A 22525-nucleotide genomic window follows, 5' to 3' on the forward strand; every position below is an offset into this window, starting at 1 on the left:
TAATAATTATCACAATAGCTAATTTTTATTAATATGATATATATAATAACCAACATTTATTAATATAAGGAAATCTAGTGGCTAACATTTGCTGAGTGTCAATTATGTAGTAGGTATATTAATACAATTATATGTACAGCATGTTTTCATATATATGTAATTTTATTTAATTAACCCAATAATCCTATTAGGTAGATCCTATTATCCTCATTTAACAGACAAAGAAACCATGAGGCAGAGATATTAAATACTGTTCAAGTTCATATAGCTGGTGAACAAAAAGCCATGTTATGTGAAAGGCTTTGCTCCTAAACACCAGATTATCCTGCCCAAAACAATATAAAGATGTGGACCTTAGCTTTTCATCTTTGCATCACCAGCTTCAAACTTATAAATAGCATTCAATAAATATTTGGAGAATTAATTAATATATTGCTTTTGGATGATGAGATAGGGGAAGAATTACTTGTCTCTTACTCAAGGTAACAAAGTAATAACTACTACAAGAAATAAAATCAGGAAGAAAATAGCTGTCATTCTGGGCTATCTACTGAACAAGGATTGTTAAAACTACATAAAACTCTTGATATTTCATATCAAGAATTAATCTCAAAGTAAGGGCCTATAGATCACTAAGTTAACAAAATCTATTTTTATGGCTGTTCTACTAAAAGACAGATTCTAGCGTTGTAATGCATTTCTCAGTTTTAGAGAATATTTTCAAGCTAGGAGCTCAAATTTTCTTACCTGCTGTTTGGTTATTCGTTATTTTCTATGGAAGAAAAAGTTGAGCATCAGGTTTACTCTTCTACAAGAAACAGGCACTTACCTGAATTCAACTTTACAGACAGACTCTTGTTGCCAGTCAAATGGGAGACATGGCAGGTCACAGTAGACTTGTGGCCCTCCCAGTGGCATGTACTCTTAACAGTCACTGTGCCATTGCCCCAGTATTCTTGCTTAGTGGCAAGAATAGATCCCTCTGGGATCCAGGAGATCTGGGCAGCTGGCTTCCCTGCAACTGCCTTGCATACTGCAGTTCTATTCCTGCTTTGAAATAGGGTCACTTCGGGTGTAACTGCAGAGAGGAAAGAGGGAAAAAAAATGCTTCAGTTTTCACATAAAGCATATGGAATTCAGAGAGACATTTGTTTCAGTCACAAATCTGGTGATGTGAAATACCTCAATATGTGATGCTCCTTACCTAACACTTGGAGGTGATATCCACGATGGAAATTCCCATCAGGTGTTACCACTATGCCTCTGTAATACCCGTCATGAGTGGTGTCCACCGGACGAATCTGAAGGTCCGAATTCTGATCAGGTCTAGAGACCCAGGTTATTCTCTCAACAGTACAGTTGGTTTCCTTGGTCTCATTTGTTTCTTTCCTGTAGGCTTTTGTGCAGGAAGGCTGGTCTCTCAGGATTATTTCCCATGTTATTATGATCAAATTTCTTAATGCGATAGGAGGGAAACAAAGCACAGCATTTGTATCCATCAGTACAGGCTGTGAAATGTTACCTGGACACACACACAAGGATAATGATATAGAAAACCTTGATAAGGAACTTCATGTGTTATGTTTATCCACAGTATATTACATGAAGTTTTATTAGAACATAAATTTGCTGATCTTATTCCAGAAATATTAGACTTAGGTAAGAAAATAACATTCACAAAATATAAATAATATATTGAACCCAATCTAAAGATTAACAAACCTTCTCCAGTATTATGTATTATTAGAAAAACAATATACATAACATTGTATTCTGAAATACAATAAAGTATTCTGATTTTAGTTCAGGAGTTTTAATATCTAGAAACAGAAAAGAAAACAGAATTATAATTTAAACAACAAAGGCAATGTTCTAAATCTAATCTTTAGGTGGTAGAGACTACTGTATTTATCATACAATTCATGTGCCTTGGAAAAGAAAATGGAATAACTAGTGATGTGATTGTCTCCTCCTTCGTTTTGGTGAGCACAAGAAAAATCGGTAACATCAAAGTTAAATACCTGTCTCTAAGGTTGTTATTTCAGACAAACATAAATGTGGAAAGTTTGTGGTTCTTTCATTAAAGGTAACTAATATGGCATTCAAGTGGAGCTAGCTGGACATGTTTTATTTAGATAATTACATGTTTTATTTAGAGAATTACAGTCAGTGAGATCCATAGATCTTTAAAAAATCTATAATTTTGCCAGTTGAGCCATCCCATGTAAGTAAAAAAAAGTGCCTAGTGATAAGATGTTTAGAAATATTTATTTCTAGTTTAAAAAGTAGTGTGGCATATAATTTTTAAAAAGCTTTATTTTCCTTTGGACATTTATCATGAAAAAGTTTTATTGCAAATTTGTGACATTGTCAAACATAGCCTTTGGATATTTTCCTTCCTTCCTGTTTAGTCACACATACAACCCCAGAGAGTTCAGTGGTAAACTTCCCTCATAGATTTTATTTCTGTATATTCAATCCAGTTATCAGGTGTAAATGTAGAAGTCGACTCCTTTCTGTCCATCTTTTAAAGTAAAAATTAAGCCCTGCATCCTACAAGCATCTGCCAACATAGATTCTCACGCATCTCATAAGCCAACACAATGTTTCCACAACTGATCAGGGTTTACTAAGAGGTACTTATTCTGCCAAAGTGTCTGTCACTACTCACCTGTAACAAAGGTGAGTGTCAGAGATCCCATCACTACAGCATAAGCAGAATCAGTTGCAGAGGGGCAAACCTTTATGTGGATGAAGTTTGTTTTTGCTACACCCTGCAATTAATATCTCTCCTCTCCTGTTTTGGTGTCACCTGTCTCTTATGTGGTACTTTAACCCTTATATTTGACAGTCAAATAATGATCACATAACCAGATGCAGAAAGAAGTAGGACTTTAACGCAGACCTGAAAGGTCATTAAATCCACGCTCCTTCCAGCACTCCACCTTAGCAAAGGTTCAGAGGTAAGCAAGAACATGGCTTGTTTGGAGAACTAGAGACTGGGACATTCAGGGTCCCTCGTACCACAGCACTCAGATCAACATGTTCTTCAAGTAGTCACAAGGCTGGCCTCCAGCCAGGCCATCAGCTAATGATTCTACTGAAGTTCAACTTTCCATCCCTCAGTGCTGGCCACTACTAAGGAAGCATATTACCTTCTGCAAAAATTGTTGAATAGTTCTGTGTCATCTGCTTTCCATCCATACATGAACTGCTTGAAGCTAGAAAACATTTAGAGAAGAATAAGCGAAATCAATTTTATGTACTCAGAATGGAAACAAGTGTTTCCCCACAGTCTTACTCAACCTGAAGACAATTAGTTAACCATAACTAAAATTATACAAAAATCATTGTAAAACAGAAATTAGAAGTTATGCCATCATTAGAGGAAAAAACATGTTAACATCTTGAAAATTATACTTATAAGCAATTAATAATGATTTCTCATTCATGAGATGCTTTGTTTAGTCAACTAGTTTGTATGAGGTAACCATGCCTCCCCCTATTCCTCCTTCCCCAACCAAGGAGATGGGTCCATGTGGGCATCTCACATGAGCTGGTCCAATTATACTCCTTTCTCCAAATGCTGGAGACAGCATCTTTAAATGAAATTTCTCTGCACATTTTTTTTTTCCTTTTTAACCTAACTCCTCTAAAAGAGTGAAAGAAATGAACACAAAACTGGAATAATTACTAACCAGGAAGTAGCTCTATAGACACTCTTGTTGCTACTCAAATGTGCCTATCCTAAGGTCATGGTAGACACATTGTGGCCCTCCCAGTGACATGAACTCCCAACAGTCACTGTGCCATTGCCCCAATATTCTTGCTTGGTGACACAATCCCCCTGTGGGGTCCGGGAGATCTGTGCAGCTGGCTTTGCTGCAACTGTCTTGCACAGCACAGTTCCATGCCTGCTTAGAAACAGGGTCACTTCGGGGGAACTGCAGAGAGGTAAGGAAAAAGTGCTTCAATCTTAACATGAAGAATATCAAATTTAGAGAGACATTTGTTTCAGTCCAAATCTGATGATGTGCAATGCTACAATATATGATGTTCCTTTCCTAACACTTGGTATGGTTAGGATTAGGTATTTCATTGATGGCCTAGGGGAATGACTGTTGCAGTAATTCTCAAAGCGTGGTTTTCAGATGGCTAGGGATAACCAAGACCCTTTCAGTGGACATCATCATGGGTGATATCCATGATGGAAATTCCCATCAGGTGTTACCATTATTCACCTGTAATACCCATAATGAGTGAGGACAACGGGATTAACCCGAAGGGAAAGATTCCAGTGAGGACTGGAGGCCTACGTTATACTCTTGTCATTGCAGTTTTTTTTTTTTTTTTTTTTTTTTGCATTGTCTCATTTCTCTCTTTCCTGCAGGCTTTGATGCAGGAAGAATTGTTTCTGATGAGTATTTCCCATGCTGTTACCATCACACTTGTCAATAGGATGGGATGGCAACAGAGCATAGCCTTTGTATCCATCAGTAAAGACAGTGAAGTGCTAACTGGACACAATAAGAAAACGAAAATGATAAAAATTTCTACATGCCAATTTCTTCCATTGGGTCTCATTTAAAGTCCCATAAAACCCTTCTTTTTCTTAATAAGTATTTTACCCACCCTGGATGTGAAAAAGTGGTTGGAGAGGAGAGAGGAGAGATATTTTTGTGTTCATTTCTTTCACTCTTTTAGAGGAGTTAGGTTAAAAAGGAAAAAAAAAAAAAACATGCAGAGAAATTTCATTTAAAGTTGCTGTCTCCAGCATTTGGAGAAAGGAGTATAATTGGACCAGCTCATGTGAGATGCCCACATGGACCCATCTCCTTGGTTGGGGAAGGAGGAATAGGGGGGAGGCATGGTTACCTCATACAAACTAGTTGACTAAACAAAGCGTCTCATGAATGATAAATCACTATTAGTTGCTTATAAGTATAATTTTTAAGATGTTAACATGTTTTTTCCTCTAATGATGGCACAACTTTTAATTTCTGTTTTACAATGATTTTTGTATAATTTTAGTTATGGTTAACTAATTGTCTTCAGCTTGCAACTCAAACATTTGATATAAATGCATTTCCTCAGGATAATCACCATGATTTGGTATGCAACAAAAATGTGTTAAATGTATTTCCAATTCCATCATGTAGAATACTTAAAAGATACTGTATATAAGGCTTCAGATTTAATACATTAGTTATTTTTACTGAATCATCAAAGACATTCTTAGGCAATGTGTACGTGTGTGCATGAGTGAGTGAAGAATACAATGACTATTGGTACAGCTTGGTGCCTCTTATAGGTTGAATTGTATATCTGAAAATTTACATGTTGAAGTCCTAACCCTCAGAGATGTGATCTTATTTGAAAATAAAACCATTACAAGTATAACTAGCTAAGGTAAAGTCATACTTGAGCGGTGTGAGCCCCTAACGCAATACAGTTGGTGTTTTCATAAAAAGAGCAAATTGGACACAGATATGGACACAGGGAAAGCACCATGTAAAAATTGGAGGTATGCTGCACAAGCCAGGAAATACCAGAAGCTGGGAGAAGGGCTTGAAACAGATCCTTTCGTAGTGCCTTCAGAGGGAGAATTGCCCTGCCAACACCCTGATCTCGGAGTTTTAGTTTCTAGAACTGTAACACAATAGATTTCCATTGCCTCCACTTCTCACTTCATGGTTCTTTGTTACAACAGCCCTAGCAAACTAATACAGTGCTCTGCACTTCATTCATGCTAAGACACCAGTAATTTTAAACAACAGTTCAATTGCACTATCAGTGAAAATATCAGTAGAAAGGCAAATAACATCACTGTATTATCATTATTATTATTATTATTGTAACTCATTTTTACCGAGGTGACCCACTGAAAGGGTCTTGGTTATCCCCAGCCATCTGAAAACCACACTTTGAGAACTGTTGCAATAGTTATTCCCCTAGTCCTTCACCAAAGAACCTATGACCATGTGTTTAGGTAACTGTAACTGGGGAAAAAGGAATACAAGGATCTTTTGAAGGTTATTTGAATACTAATCTGAATTGATCCTGATACCCAAGAACACAAAGAACATTAAGGGCCTCATGTTAGAGTAGAAACATATCGGAGTCAGGTGATATAAGAAATCCTGGGCCTGGTTCATATCACAGTGGACCTTCAAAGTCCACAGACTTATACAGTGGTGATTTTTCAGTTGCTGGATATTTAATTAGAATGAACGTGCTTAGCAGCTTGCAGACCATCTTGTTGATTCCTTGATCTATAAAGTAAGTGCTATTATAATAGGAAAGACCAAGAGAAATCCCCCAAACCACCCCCCTTGGCGAAGATAGTAAATAAATATTAATACTGAAGACCTAAGTATAAGTCTCCTCTCAGAGACTTAAAGTATACTAAAATAGTGGTCCCCTTCATGTCTCCTACTTAATTTACCAGTTAGATCCCTGCAAAACACTGGATGGTGAATTATAGTAGATCAGTGCAAAATTACCAAAGTATCAGCCCCAACTGCAGCTACTCTACCAGATAAGCTATCTTTACTAGAGATACTCCCGTTGCAGTATGTGGTTATTGATCTGGTAAATGCATTATTTTCAACATTCATCAGGAAGGAACATCAAAAATAAGTTTGTATTCCACAGGACAGTAGAGAGTATATAAATATGGTCTTGCCTTAATTTCTACTTTCATGTACAATGTAATCTAAAAAGATCTAGGCTATCTGGGCATTCTGCAAAGACCATCATATTGGTCTACTATATTGATGACATCATATCAATTAGATCTTCTGAGCAAAAAGTGAGAGTTATTATGAATACCTTAGTTAATCACATGCATTCCAGAGGTGAGAAGTCAATTCTACAAAGATTCAGGGCCTGACACATTAGTGAAGTTTCTAGTAGCCCAGTGGTCTGGACCCTACCATATATCTCCTCTCGAAAAAAGGACAAATTATTTAACCTTACTTCCTACCACTGAGTAGCACAACACTTGGTTTTAGAGGCAGCCTGCTGCATATTTGTGATTACTGCTCTGACCCTCTAATAGGATGCTAGTCCAAGTGTGCTCCAGACCAAGAAACGAATCTGTAACAGGTCCATGCCACAGTATACCAGCCCTGACAATAAGTTAATAAAATCAGGCAGATCTGTGATACAAGAAGATTCTGTGATAAAGATGAAATGTGGAGCCTCAGACAAGTCCAGTAGGACAGTCACAGTGCAGGCCTAGGGTTCTGGGGGTAAATCTATGTCATCTGAAGCAGATAAGTAGTTGCCTTTTAAAAAATAGCTCATGGCATGCTACAGGACCCTGGTGAAGACTGAGCATCTAATCATGGGATATGAAATGATCAGGCTCCTAAAACAACCCATTATAAGCTGCATACTGTTAGACCCACCAAATCATAAAGTAAAGTGGGCCCACTAGCATTCCATTGTAAAACAGAAATGGCTACATTGGGGCTCAGGCTCCAGACTCAAGAGAACACCAGTCATTTTAGTGAACAAATGGTCCAGGCCCCCACTTCATATACCACTGTTATACTGTCATCTCTCCCTCAGTTCACATCTAAGCCCTCCCTGTGAGTTCCCTAGGACCAAAACCCAAAGCTTAGCTTTGGATGGGTTATGGATGGGTTGCCTCAGTCTGTGATATAAGCCAAAAGTGGACTGTTGTGGCACTGTAGCCCCACTCTGGTCTGGCCCTGAAAGACAGTGATGATGAAAAATACTCAAGTAAGAAATGTAATACTCAGTAATAAAAGAGATAAACTCATAAGCAGTGGCAAATGGTTTGGCTTGTTTGGTCAGAGACCTGGAAGAGTCAAAATTGGAAGGTAGAGGACAAGAAGGTGTGGGGTAGAGGCATGCGGATGCATTCAGAAATTGCCAGCTTCATGGAGCACTGGCACAGCCTCTTGAAGTCACAACTAATGTTTGGAAATGATATCTTATGAGGATGGGACACCACCCTTTAGGAGGGTGCTGTGTCCCTAGCTCCCCAGTTCATAGAATAAACTGGATCTGAGAGACAAGGAGTAGAAGTGGGGTAGTCTCACTCACCATCATTCTTTTTTTTTTTTTTTTTTTTTTTTTGAGACGGAGTCTCGCTCTGTTTTCCAGGCTGTAGTTCAGTGGCACGACCTCGGCTCACTGCAACCTCCACCTCCCTTCACTGTCATTCTTATTGACTCGTTTAGAGAATTTGTGCTTCCAAATCCCAGTAATTTTAGATTTGTGAGTCTAGGATCTTGAATTTCATAGGGGAGATACTTCTACCAGGAGACACACTAAGAATTCCTCTAAGCTATAGCTAAGCTATAGCTGTCCCCTAGTATACCAGTAGGCACAAAATGGAGTTGCCTTTTGGCAGGGGTAATTTAAGCCTGATCATCATGAGACAATAGTGCTATGGGATCTTTGGGATGTCACTTTGCCAGCTGGAAACCTTTGTGGCCAATGGCACCTTTGCCCAAATTTTGCTGTGATCCACTGGGCTCATTCTGCCCATCTGGCCTGGCAGGCAGCACTTGGCTGGTGCTATTGGCCTGGATCCCACATCTGCCAAGGATGAGCCAGGCACAGACCAATGAGGGATGTGTGAGTGAGCATGGGATCCAACCACTGCACACAGCCAGGCACACTACCTGCAGAGGAGTGGGCAGCTCCAAGTGCTGGCATGGGTGCCAGCTCCCTACAAGGCTGCAGCTTGACAGGCATACCATAAACAGCTTCTGGGGAATGTGGTGGTGCCCAGAAGCTTGGAGACACCAGGAACTGCAGAGCCCTAAAAGGGCGTCACAGCCCTGGCTCAGGGAGCTCCTAGGTCTGGGCTCCCCAAAAGGCCACAGCTCTTCTCTCCTTCTCTCTTCTCTTCTTGTCACCCACAATGTGGCAAGCAAGGGGCGTGTTTCAGCCCTGTTTGTGTTATAGCTCTTTTAACCTTATCATTTGGCAGGTCTTGAGTTTTTGTCCTATGACCAGGAAGAATGAGGTACGCAGACAAGTGGAGGGTGAGCAAGGTTAAGAGGAGCTTTACTGAGCGATAGAACAGCTCAGAGGAGACCCGAGTGGGTAGCTCCTTTCTGCAGCCAGGGTGTCCTGATGAGTGTTTGGTTCCTAGCAGAGAAGAAACCGTAGAGTGGGTAGCTCCTCTCTGCAGGCAGGTCATCCCATTGAGTGTTCAGCTCCTAGCAGAGAGGAAACCCTATAGTGGGCAGGTGCTCTCTACAGGCAGGTTGTCCCATTATCTACTCAGCTCTCAGCAGAGAAGGTAGCTCCTCTCTGCAGCTGGTTGGCCCATTATGGCCCCAGAGGGGAGAAAGTGCATGCCAGTTGGTCCATGGGTGCCCATAGGTGGGTTCAGAAAAAGCACTACAAGTTCCAATTTCAGTTTGCGGGACCAGTAGCCCAGCCCCAAGGCTTCAGGCCTTCCCGGCTTGAAGGTGGGGCTTCACCTAGGGACCTGCGCCTTTCTACCCTGGAGCCTCTCTACCTCCTGCTGCTCTTCATGGTGTCCATGCTGTTCATGCCGAGGGGCACCTGCAGGCCAGCATCAAGCTGTCCTCAGCAACCCCCCTCGGCCTTCCTCCCATGCTTATTGGTGTCCAAAGTCTGGAGGGGGCCAAGGTGGCAGGGCTTCTGCCTGTTCCCAGCTCCCAAGAGCACAGGGGTGCCCAGGTTGCAGCCGCAGCTTGGGCGGCTCCTTCCCTGCCAACTTAGAAGTGGCAGGGCTCCCACTTGTTCCCAGCTCCTGTTGGCTTCATGGAATGCACAGCTCTGGCTGCACCCCCTCTCTGTGTTTTCCCCACAGCAGCAGTAGGCAAAGAGCAGGTGGCATGGTGGCCCCAGCCAACCCTGCACAAATGAACCCAATGCGACCAGGGACAGCAGTGTGTCTTGACTGTGCCTTCAGCCAGGTGCTTGTGGGCTCCCAGGATGCAGCAGGGAATGAGGTTGAGGCCATAGTAAAGGCTCAGTGCCTGGTAGTGGGTCCTGCCTGGCCATGCGAGAGTGGGGATAGTGCGGTCAGCTGCCTCACAGACACGGAGCACAGAGGTCCCACCACCACCACTGCTGCTCTCACAGCCACTCCTGCTGCCACCGCCCACACCTCCCTTCTGCAGCTGGCGTGATGGCAGTGGTCACTCCAGACAGCCCGCCACTGCAGCAATAGGACTGTTTTTATATAATGGAAGTGGGGAGAAATATGCCTTTTGTACTCTCATAACCAGCTTTAATTGTAAATCATTAAATATGCGTAAATCAGGAAGGTCTTTTAAGGGCTTGGTAACCAGGCCTCTGACCACTCAGGGGTCTATGCTTAAGACTCAATCTTGCTGTGGATGTATCTTTGATCCTAATTTCACTAGGATGTTTTGTAAGTCAACAGTGACGAATTTACCGAACACCTTTTTGACATATACTGAACAGTTTGTGAGATTCTTTTTTCTCTTTAATCTAAAATTAGGTAAAGTATATTAGTAGATTATTTAATATCAACTATTTTACATTCCTAAAAATGTTACCTTGTTGTTGGTTTAATTCTTTTAGTGCACTATTGATTTGATTTGCTGATATGTGGAATCTGCCTCTGCATTTACAAGTGAAATTAGCTTAGAAATTTTTTTGTATACTAACTTTGTCAGGATTTGATATCTGAGTTATACTTGTAGAATTTAGAAAACATTTCTCCTTTCTCTGTTCTATGGGAAAACTAAATGACATAAAAATTATCTGTTCCTTAAAGGCTTAAAGTGATGTAAACTATTTCTCTTACATAGCAATCTAAGGCCACACATTTTTTGGCAGTAATTCTCAATTTCTTCTATGGTTCTCTATCTATTCATGTTTTCTATCTCATCTTGAGCCAGTTGCTAATTTACTTTTCCACTAGAACATTTATTTCATGGAAGTTTTCTAATTTAATAGGAGAAATTGTACAAAATATTCTCTTATATTTCTTTGGTTTCTTGATATTTGTTGTTAATTGTTGATTTTCTCCTCACATTTTGTGTATTTTTTTTTATTTACTTCCCATTTAGAATAGTCTTTATCCCATTAAAAAAATCAGTTCTTGGAATTATTTATAAATTCTAGCTTTCCACTTCTTAATTCATGCTGTTCTTCTTTTGACTTTATTACTACCTTTCCTACTTCCTTCCGCTATTTGAGTACAACTTGACTTTCCAGGCTCTGCTCTCACTGCAATCCAGCATGCACACTAAACTCCTCCCACTCCAGACTGCTTCTATTGGCTGAATATTTTATGTGCCTTTCTACCCTGTACTTTAGTCCACAATGATCCCCTGGCCTCTTTTTTCCAATAATTTATGCCTTCTGAAATCCTTCTAGAGCCTGTGCAAAAGCCACTCTCTGTAATACACTGGTTTCATATTGCAGTGCTCCTCTCATTCTACCTTGTAATGTAATTCTGTGTCCTTGTCTAATTCCAAGACCAGAGTATGTAGACTACTTGAAGGTGCTGTAAGTTTTCTTCTTTTTAGCTTCTATTTTTGTGTGCTACTAAGAAATCTACATGTTTGCTTTTTGTTGTTGAATTAAATTGAATAAGTCGGTCCTTGCTTGGTCTTCAAGCAATAGTGTGCAGAGAGGTATCTGTTAAAATTGCACACAGGAGAAATGATGTAAATGTTTCTGCTGATGATCCAACCCTCCCATCAAACTGGTTATTAAGTAAGTGATCATTTTACCTTCATTAAGATGTATTCTCTAACTTTGTATTTCCAGTTGTGTCATCAGACAGGAATTATTATCCGAAGCTAGAAAATATTTAAAGAAGAAATATGGAGAAAATTAAGAACTTTTGTTTGCTGAAATGGACTAGAATCCACTGATTTCATATAAGATGATCACAGAAAACATTTCAATTCCTTAAATTAATTAATAATCACACCAAAAAAAACCTCTACATAAAAGAAATCAGCAGTGAGACCACAACTAGATAAATGCACGTATGTCAGGATTTTGACATTTCTTTTGTAGTTATGAATAAATGATTCACTCAATGTTATTATAACAGATCAGTCTCTACCAGTCTTTTGCCAGCCACATCCACTTCTAATCAGTGGAAGAGTTCAATGCAGGGCCCAGGAGTAAAGTTCCATTTCCAGAACTATTATAGAAATGATAGACAACCTCCCCCACTTCAAAGAAAAAACTTAGAAGTACTGGATGAACTAGAACAATTCCTGTTTCCAATGCATGGCTGAATTTGCAAAAAAAAAAAAAAAACGGTAAGGGAAACCTCTCAAGGTAAAAAATGACAAAGAAACAGGAAACCACGAGATCATTTGCTGGTCTCAATAACAGAAAGCCTTTTAAAAATAATTACTTAGATAAATTTAAATTTATTGTGATTTGTTTTATGGCTCATTTAATGGTCTACCTTGATAAATATTCTGTGTTCACCTGAAAAAAATGTGTATCCTCCTGTGATAGCTAGTTTTATGTGTCAAGTTGGCTAGAGTATAGTATTCAATCATTCAATCAAACACTAATTTAAACATTGCTGTGAAGGTATTTTGTATGTGATTAATAACTACAATCAGCTGATTTTAAGTAAAGGAGCTTATTCTCAGTAAAGAAGATGGGCCTCACTCAATTGGCTGAAAGGCCTTAAGAGAAAAAGTGAGGATTTCTGGAGTAAGAAAAAAAATTCTTCTTTAAGGCTGCAGCATTAGTTGCATTAGTTTCTGCCCAAGAGTTTGCAGACTACCATTCCACCCTAAAATTTTCAAACTTACCAGCTTCCACAATTGCAATAATCAATTCCTTGAAATAACACACACACACATACACATACACGCATAAATATACATACTTTCCATACTTTCTACTCATTACGTTTCTCTGGTGGAACCCTGACTGATACAGATTTGGTACCATAAGTGGTCCTCAAGAAACAGAAGCTTAAGGATGAATTTTCAGGATTGTTTCGGGGTTTTCTGGAATTGGTCATCTAATCTAGTTAGATTTAAAAGCACTAATGACTATATTTCTAGTGCTAGAGGGCACACTGATAGTCCATGGCGTGTAGTAACAATAGAGATATGCGAAAATGTCACAATTGGATAATCCTAGTCAAATACTTATAAAAGGCAAGGTCTGAGTGATCATGTATTTGATACTTTAGAACATTTATATATAACAAGATTGGCTGGTTTCTCCTAATTTGCTGCGCAAATGGATAAAGAAAAAGATGAGTTCAGGGCTTCAAATTCTCAACTTAAACTATGTGAATGAACTGGAAGTTTCTATGTCTGCCGTGAAAGAACCCCCTATCTTCTCAGCAAGGCTGAAGTTTCCAGATACCAAAACTTATCCCGTAAGTGGCTGAATGACAACACAAATTGAATTCCTAACCTGTCAGAGTATCCTCTGCTGGAGTGAGGTTCTTGATTGGAAAGGAAAGGGGTCCTGAAAATTGGAATGTGAACATATAGGCAAAAGCTGAGGAAACTGAGCACATAAAATCTCTAAAGTCTCCTAAGTCTTTGCCCATAGAAGCAGCCCTCCCACCCCTGTTTGAAGTGGTTAATCCCCTGCTTTGCCTGAAGAAACTATAATGATTTTTCTTCAACTAGTTGCCTTAAAAGACACTTTCTATTCTCCTCAGGATCTTCCCCCTCACTCCTCTTTGCTTCCAGACTTATAACTAGACTTGAGTCCCTGCAGGGCCCAAAAAGTGAGGTACAGTGTGACCCACAAGAAGTTACACCACACACCAAAATATCTATATGATTTTTCCAATATATACAGTTATAAATCTGGACAATATGTATAGGAATGAATATTAAGGATGTGGAATAATGAAAAAGACAAAGCTGAATGAGGCCAAATTATTGATATGAATCCACTTAGGCAGAGATTCTAGATTCAGTGCTGTAGCTCCAGGCATTAGAAAGGGCTCTGTGTGTGTTGATCAGTTCTTGCACTGCTACCAAGAAACACCTGAGACTGGGTAATTTATAAAGAAAAGAGGCTTAGTTGGCTCATGGTTCTTCAGGCTGTATGGGATGCATGGTGGCATCTGCTTCTGGGAAGGCCTCAGGGAGCTTTTACTCATGGCAGAAGGCAAAGCCAGAACAGGCATGTTCACATGGCCAGAGCAGGAGGAAGGGGGTGTGGGTGGGAGATGCTACACACTTTTAAACAACCAGATCTCATAACTCACTCACTCACTATCATGCAAACAGCACTGAGGTAATGGTGCTAACACATTCATAAGAATGTCACCTCCATGATCCAATCACCTCCCATGAGACCCCACCTCCCATACTCGAGATTACAATTAGACATGAGATTTAGTGAGGACACAGACCCAAACTGTATCACTATTCATTTGTTTAGTGACCTTAAACATGGACCAAATTGTGGTCTACACTAAATAAAAATAAAATATCAGAACTGCTTCAGTATACAGAAAAATGAGAGTGCTAGAGGAAAAAAGTACCAGAATCTGCATATAAACTCTCCCCACTTCTTGCTAGAATTCTAGCTAGAAAAACTGAAATTGTTTGCTGGGTGTTAATACATGAACAATGTCATTTCTTCCTGGAAAAAAATATGCTGATTGTAACTGTGATTATTAAATAAATTATGTACATATTTTATATTTATTATTGTCATTATTATTTAAAAGTAATTGTGGTTGTTTTGATTCTTAGGAGCTATTAGCATCACATAGTCCAAAGCTATTTCATAATCACAGATCTGCTCCTTAATCCCAATCAGGGATACGGAATGTATGTTAGTGATAGCAAGAGAAAAGGGGAAAAATATATTGATGGTTTGATATGGTTTGGCTCCCCACCCAATCTCATTGTAAATTGTGATCCTGAGTGGGGCCTGGTCGGGGGTGACTGGATCATGGGGTGGTTTCTAATGGTTTAGCACCCTCCCCCTAGTGCTGTCTCATGATAGAGTTCTCACAAGATCTGCTTGTTTAAAAGTGTGTAGCACCTCCTCACCTTCTGCTGGCCATTTGAAGACATGCTTGCTTCCCCTTCACATTTCCACCATGATTGTAAGTTTTTTGAGGCCTCCTCAGCCATGCTTCCTGTACAGCCTGTGGAACAGTGAGCCAATTAAACCTCTTTTCTTTATAAATTACCCATTCTTGGGTAGTTCTTTATAGCAATGTGAGAATGAACTAATACATGGTTACTTAATGCCCAAAGAATAGGCAGAGGCACAGCTCAAACCTGTATGGAACCTAGAAGATTTCTCATGTGGGGCAAGTGCAGCAAAACACAACCATATGCAGTCATCGCCAAGGTTTGCCATCTTTTTCTGAGTGATTCTAGCCCTTGCTGACTGCCAGGCTGGCAGAAGGAAAGGCTGCCTTTCCCACAGGACTAGGATGTATCTAATCTACCCTTGTCCACCAGCCCCACCCAAGGCCCATGCCTTGCCACTCCTGAAATAGGGTGCACACAGCACAGCCTCCATTTCTCCACCTGGGTGTTTTGCAGTGGTCTGGGAGCAGTTTGGCCCCCCTGGAACACCTGGTGCTCTATCCTGAGGTGTCAGAGGATAAAACCATGCACTCGATCCCAAAGTCCAGGGTTCAAGCACACCACCCCAGAGGTATCAAGATGAGATCTGTGGCCTAAGTTCAAGCCAGAGAGGAGCCCCCACTCTCAGAACACTGAGAAGAGTAAGGAGTAGGTTTGTGCTTTGGCATAGTAGTTGGGCATCCCTTTATCTGTGAGACTGATCGAGTAAGGGTTTAGCCTGTTGGCCAGCTGCAGCTTCTGCCCAAGGGATCTCCACGGCCCACAACATCTGGAACACCTCAGTGATCTGGACACAGAAGGCTTGGGACAAAACTAGCTGGTTGGGCCTGCTCCTGGGACCAACATCAGAGGAAAAACTGGTCAGGAGAGCACACAAGCTGGGTGGTCTTCACCACCATGTTCTGGGAAAAGAATCCCAGGCTACAGTCACCACACCAGTGTTGCGGGAAGTCAGGGACCCTGAATGGAGGGACCAGCTGGAGCCGCGGCAGAGGAATATAAACTGTGAAGATTTCATGGACATTTATCAGTTCCCAAATAATACTTTTATAATTTCTTGTGCCTGTCTTTAATCTCTTAATCCTATTATCTTCGTAAGCTGAGGATTTACATCACCTCAGAACCACTGTGATAATTGTGTTAACTGTACAAATTGACTGTAAAACATGTGTGTTTGAACAATATGAAATCAGTGCACCTTGAAAAAGAACAGAATAACAGTAATTTTTAGGGAACAAGGGAAGACAACCATAAGTAAAGTCTGACTGCCTGCAGGGTCGGGCAAAAAGAGCCATATTTTTCTTCCTGCAGAGAGCCTATAAATAGGTGTGAAAGTAGGAGAGATATCACTAAATTCTTTTCCTAGCAAGGAATCTTAATAGTAATACCCTGGGAAAGGAATGCATTCCTGGGGGAAGGTCTATAAACGGCTGCTCCAGGAATGTCTGTCTTATGTGGTTGAGATAAGGACTGAGATGCGCCTGGTCTCCTGCAGTACCCTCAGGCTTACTAGGGTGGGGAAAAACTCCACCCTGGTAAATGTGTGGTCAGACCGGTTCTCTGCTCTCCAACTCTGAACTCTGTTTTCTGTTGTTTAAGATGTTTATCAAGACAATACGTGCACCGCTGAACATAGACCCTTATCCATAGTTCTGCTTTTGCCCTTTGCCTTGTGATCTTTGTTGGACCCTTATCAGTAGTTCTGCTTTTGCCTTTTGTCCTGTTCCCTCAGAAGCATGTGATCTTTGTTAAACCTTCTCTGAGTCTGCCAAGCTCAGAGGACCAGCGGGTCTCCAAGGAGTTGTGGGCCTCCTGGTAACCTAAACTTTGCCCTAGACAGGAAGAGAGAGTAAGCAACTTAGAAAACATATTTGAGGATGTAGTCAACAAAAATTTACCCAATCTCACTAAAGAGGTCAACATGCAAATTTGAGAAATTCAGACAATTGCAAGATACTACACAAGATGAACATCTCCAAGACACATAGTCATTAGACTTTCCAAGGTTGATGTGAAATAAAAAAATCTTAAAAGCAGCTGGAGAAAAGGGCCAGCTCACTTACAAAGAAACCCCATCAGATTAAGAGCAGACATCTCAGCAGGATGCTTATAAGCCAGAAGAGATTGGGGTCTATTTTCAGTATCTTTAGAGAAAAGAAATTCCAACCAAGGATTTCATACTCTCCAAACTAAGCTTCATAAGCAAAGAGAAATACAATCTTTCCTAAGCAAGCAAACACTAAGAGAATTCATTGCCACTAGGCCAACCTTACCAGAGATCCTTAAGGGAGTTCTAAATGTGGAAATTTAAGAACAATGTCTGTTACTACAAATACACACTTAAGACATAGCCCTATAAAGAAACTACACAATCAAGACTATAAAGCAACCAGCTAATGACATCACAACAGAGTCAAGACTTCACATATCAATATTAATATGGAATTAAACAACCTAAATGTGCCACTTAAAAGGCACAGAGTGGCAAGTTGGATAAAAGAACAAGACATAACCATCTGCTGTCTTCCAGAGACCTATCTCACACAGACCTAACAACACACACACAGGCTGAAAGTAAAGGGGTGGAAAAAGATCTATCACACAAACGGAAAACAAAAAAGAGCAGGGGTCACTATTCTTATATCAGACAAAACAGAATTTAAACAAACAACAATAAAAAAAGGGACAAAGAAGAGCATTACATAATGATAAAGGGTTCAAATCAAAAAAAGAATTAACTATCCTAAATATATACATGCCTGACATTGGAGCACTCAGAATAAAAAAAAAAAGTATTTCTAATCCTATGGAAAGACTTAGCCACTTAATAATAGTTGGAGACTTCAACATCCCACAGACAGTGTTAGATCATCAAGGCAGAAAACTAAGAAAGGAATTCTGGTCTTAAATGTAATATCTGATCAATTGGGCCTAACAGACATCTACAGACAACTCCACTCAACAACCACAGAATATCCATTTTTCTCATCTACATATGGAACATGCTCTGAGGTCAGCCACATGCTCAACCACAAAACAAGTATCAATAAATTTAAAAATGTCAAAATCATACCAACCATACTCTCACACCACAGTGGAATAAAAATAGAAATCAATATCAAGCATGTCTCTGAAAACTATACAATTACATGGAAATTAAACAACTTGATCCTCAATAAGTTTTGGGTAGACAATAAAATTAAGGAAGAAATCAAAAAATGTTTAAAATTAATTAAAACAGAGGCATGACATATAAAAATCCCTGAGATCCAGCAAGAACAGTATTAAAAGTTTATAGTGCTAAACACCTACATCAAGAAGTTAGAAAGATCTCAAATTAACAATCTAACATTACACTTAGAAGAACTAGAAAAGGCCGGGCGCGGTGGCTCACGCCTGTAATCCCAGCACTTTGGGAGGCTGAGGGGGGTGGATCACAAGGTCAGGAGTTCAAGACCAGCCTGGCCAGTATGGTAAAACCCTGACTCTACTAATAATACAAAAATTAGCCAGGTGTGGTGGCGGGTGCCTGTAATCCCAGCTACTCAGGAGGCTGAGGCAGGAGAATCTCTAGAACCCAGGAGGCAGAGGTTGCAGTGAGCCAAGATGGCAACACTGCACTCCAGCCTAGGCAATAAGAGCTAAACTCCATCTCAAAAATAAATAAGTAAATAAATAAATAAAAAGAAGAAGAAGATGAAGAAGAACTAGAAAAACAAGAATAAACTAACCCCAAAGCCAGCAGAAGAAAATAAATGACTAAAATCAGAGCAGAACTGAATGAAATTGAGATCCAAAAATCTATACAAAGGATCAACAAAACCAAAAGGTGACTCCTTGAAAAGACAAACAAGGTCAATAGAGTACCAGCTGGATTAACAAAGAAAAAAAAAGAGGAGGTTCAAGTAAGTACAATCAGATATTACACAGGTGACATTACAATTGATCTCACAGAAATACAAAAGGTCCTCGGAGACTATTATAAACACCTCTATGCACACACACTAGAAAAATCTAGAAGAGATTGATGAATTCCTGAAAATACACAACCTCCCAAGATTGAATCAGGAGAAATTGAAACCCTAAGCAAACTAATAACAAGTTCTCAAATTGAATCAGTAATTTTAAAAATCTACCAACAAAAGCAGCCCAGGACCACTTTTAGGTCACAAAATTTTAGTTTCACTTCAATCCCAGCCCCCAATTACTCTGAATTCAGCCAGTCACCTAGTCAGTACACCACTGGGATAAGGTAACTCAGAAGGAGTTTTGCTGGATAATGTACACATTTATCACTGCTGCTAGGACAAGTCAAGAAACACCTTATAAGTAAGTAGATCAAGAGTATCCTCATAATCATTGAAAGAAAGCTTTATTTTCAGCTGAAAATGTCACAGTATCAGACTTACCAGACACCATGATAATGATGGAAATCAGTAATCTTGGAGCTGACATCTTCCCTAAAGTATGCTTTTGGAGTGGTTTTCTACTTAAACATAAATCCACTTTAAATCAATCAACAGACTCAGTGAATCTGTTTCTCTTGGTCACTTTTGCTTATTCTCTCTTCAACAGGATTGCAAAACATATTTCTTCATTATCTTGCTTATCTTTAATTTTTGCTGTCATTCTATATGTTTTTGACTGATTAACCACTGATGGGAAATGTCAGTGAGTTTTGCTGAGTAATAAAGCAAAAAAGCCAATGCTTATAACTCATTGCTTCTCCCACAACATTGAAGTAGCAAGATAAACTATATAACAACTCATTTAAAAAGTAGCATTTTGAGAGTATAAATTACATATGGTAAAATGAACAAATCTTGAGTGTATGGTTTGATGAATTTCTACCTATATATGCACTTATCTAATTACTTCCAAAACCAAGGTGTTGATAATTATTATTCAAAGTGTCCTTTGTTCCTTCTCTGCTAATATCCTCTCCTCCAGAGAAGTTGAGTAAACACTACTCAGACTTCTAATAGCTTTAATTCATTCTGACAGTTTTTGAACTTCATATGCATGAAATTCTTTGCAAAGTTCAATTTTTAATGCTGTATAGTAAATTTTCAATAACTATTTCACAATTTATTCATCAATTTCTCTGTAGATTTACATTATCCCAGTTTGGGGCTAACATAAAGCTTCTGAGAACATTCTTGTTTTGTACATAATTTTTGGTCTATGTGTACATTCATTTTCTTGGATATACACCTAGGAATTAAATTGTTGGGTTATAAGATAGTCATATGTGTGTCTTTAATAAATACTTTCAGTCATGGTTGAATAGTGCAACCCCCGCCCAATATTTATTTGTTGAAATTCTAATCCCCAGTACCTCAGAAGATGACCTTATTTGGAAATAGGGTCATTGGAGATATAATTAGTTAAGATGTGGCCATGCTGAAATAGATTGGTCCCTAATCCAATATGACTGGCGTCTTTGGTTTATTCTTTTTTTCTTCTTTTGCACTTCTTAGCTTCTTATGGTGTCCTTATAAAAAGAGGAAAACTGGGCGCATACACAGGAACACCATGTGAAGATAAAAGGCAGAGATCTGAGTGATGTTTCTTCTACAAGCCAAGGAAAACCAAAGGTTGCCAGGAAACCACTGGAAACTAAGACCGAAGCAAAGATTCTACCCTTCTGTTTTATAAGATTAAAGATTCTTTTGATGACAGGACACAACATGAAGACTCTTGGATAGGTGAAAGGCAAACCTCTTTGTTACTTATAGCTCCAAACAAGAGAAGAATTCCATGTAGGGCCACACAGTGGTTGCACACAGGGACAGGGTAACAACACACTGGAGCTGTAGAGAGTACCTTATATATGGTAATTGGAGTAGAATTAGGTTTCCTGAGAACCCTGTGCCTTAGCTAATCTGAATAACTTCACAAGCTCTGGGACATGGCTGTCCATGGGGCTGTTTGTTGTTGTCTGGTACTTGGTCCTGGGCAATTAGGGCAGGTATATAGGGACATAGAGTGTGAGATCCAGATAAGGGAAGAGGTTGGGGGGACTTAAATCAGATATTCAAGAAGGGGAGCTAACTGTTAGGGGCTCAAAACTGGGACTAGAAGGCATTTTTTTTTACATGAAAACTATATTAAAATTGACTTCTTGATCTCCACATTAGTGTTAAGCTTGATTACTTGAATTATTTGAGTGGCCTAAGTTGTAGAGCAAAGTTTTAGTAAGTAGTGCATACATTGCCCTAAATAGCACACACACACAAAAATTTTATTATTTTCTCCTTAAAAAGGAGGAAAACAAGTAGGAGTATAAAGAGTCCTTGTAGGCTGGTTCATAACCAAGTTTCACATTGTATGGCCTTAGCCAAGAAAACAGATCCGGGATTTCCAAGATCTCTAACAATATCCTGATTGACTTAAAGTATGTTAAAACATGAGCTATATTTTTGTGTGTGTGATAGTAATCTCTTGGTACATTCCAGGGTTCAAGGTGGCAGGTCCAACAATTACATTTTTAGAGAGTATGAAGTTAGTTAAGTAAGGTATATGTAAAGATTAATGACGTTTGTAACCTAGAGGAAGAGGTAGCAGCTGTGGGTCATGGATGCAGGGCAGGATGTTGGGGTGGCAAACTGGAATGGAAAGTGTCGGAGGAGGTAATGGGCAATGGGAGGTCCTCTCTCCAGGGGGTTAAGGGGTGAACCCATATGAGGCAGTTGCTTCCTGGGGAAAGCAATAATCTCATTAATTATTAGAATGGCTCGAAGAGTAATACACTCTACCAGATTTTCCTTTAGGCATGGAAGTATAAAGAGGTACATTTTGGCAAAGAACAAGAGTTTAAGCAAATGGTGAACTCAGGAAACGAAACAGAATTTCTTATATCAAAGGAAGTAAAATGATAAATGTCCTGTGTCCAATTTTTTAGCTCCTTAGGAAAGCCAGCCTATGGATGTTGCTGGGGTGGTGGTCTCAGTGTCCAGGGTGAAGTAGTTTCTGGGGAAAAGGGCAAATTCATCTTCAAGGTCAAAGTCTTTGGCCGAAGTAATGTCATCTATAATGTGCAACTGAAACTGGAACTGTGATGTGGGACATCCTTTTCAAATGATCACAAACTTGAGTTGATGTGGGTCTTATTTTTGTGGCTCTGTGGTACTATAACGAGGCTGAACCACATGTGGAATATGAAGACAACGTTAGGCCTAGGGGCTTGATATGCAAATATCATTTAAGTCAAGGAGCTTTGAGGTGGACGGTTAGCAAAGGTGAGGTCAGTATCCATGATACTGCTGTTATGTATCAAAGAACTAGAACTGAATGACATAATTAAAGCCTCAATTAAGTGTGGCTGAATTTAAAATTCCCAACAGCCCAAGGTTTTGAGTTATGAAATAGGTTGTGCTGCAAACAGATCTTCAATCAGGGATTTCTCTTCCAAGATGGCCAACTAGAAACAGCCAGGAGGAATATCTTCCACTGAGACACCCAGACATTGG

General features: G+C 39.6%; 1 protein-coding gene across 1 annotated transcript in view; it reads right to left on the reverse strand.

Moving 5' to 3' along the window:
* The window catches only part of CD200R1L (CD200 receptor 1 like), a 26997-nt gene extending 6396 nt beyond the window's left edge, over positions 1-20601 (reverse strand). Inside the window, 5 exon segments of the mRNA XM_055381611.2 lie at positions 830-1078; positions 1205-1522; positions 3156-3221; positions 11727-11795; positions 20392-20601. Coding sequence (XP_055237586.1) covers positions 830-1078; positions 1205-1522; positions 3156-3204 — 616 coding nt within the window. The 5' untranslated portion in view covers positions 3205-3221; positions 11727-11795; positions 20392-20601.
* Between the last annotated feature and the right edge of the window lie 1924 nt (positions 20602-22525).

The sequence above is a fragment of the Gorilla gorilla genome, chromosome 2 (assembly GCF_029281585.2).
Source record: "Gorilla gorilla gorilla isolate KB3781 chromosome 2, NHGRI_mGorGor1-v2.1_pri, whole genome shotgun sequence".
NCBI classification, from domain to species: domain Eukaryota; kingdom Metazoa; phylum Chordata; class Mammalia; order Primates; family Hominidae; genus Gorilla; species Gorilla gorilla.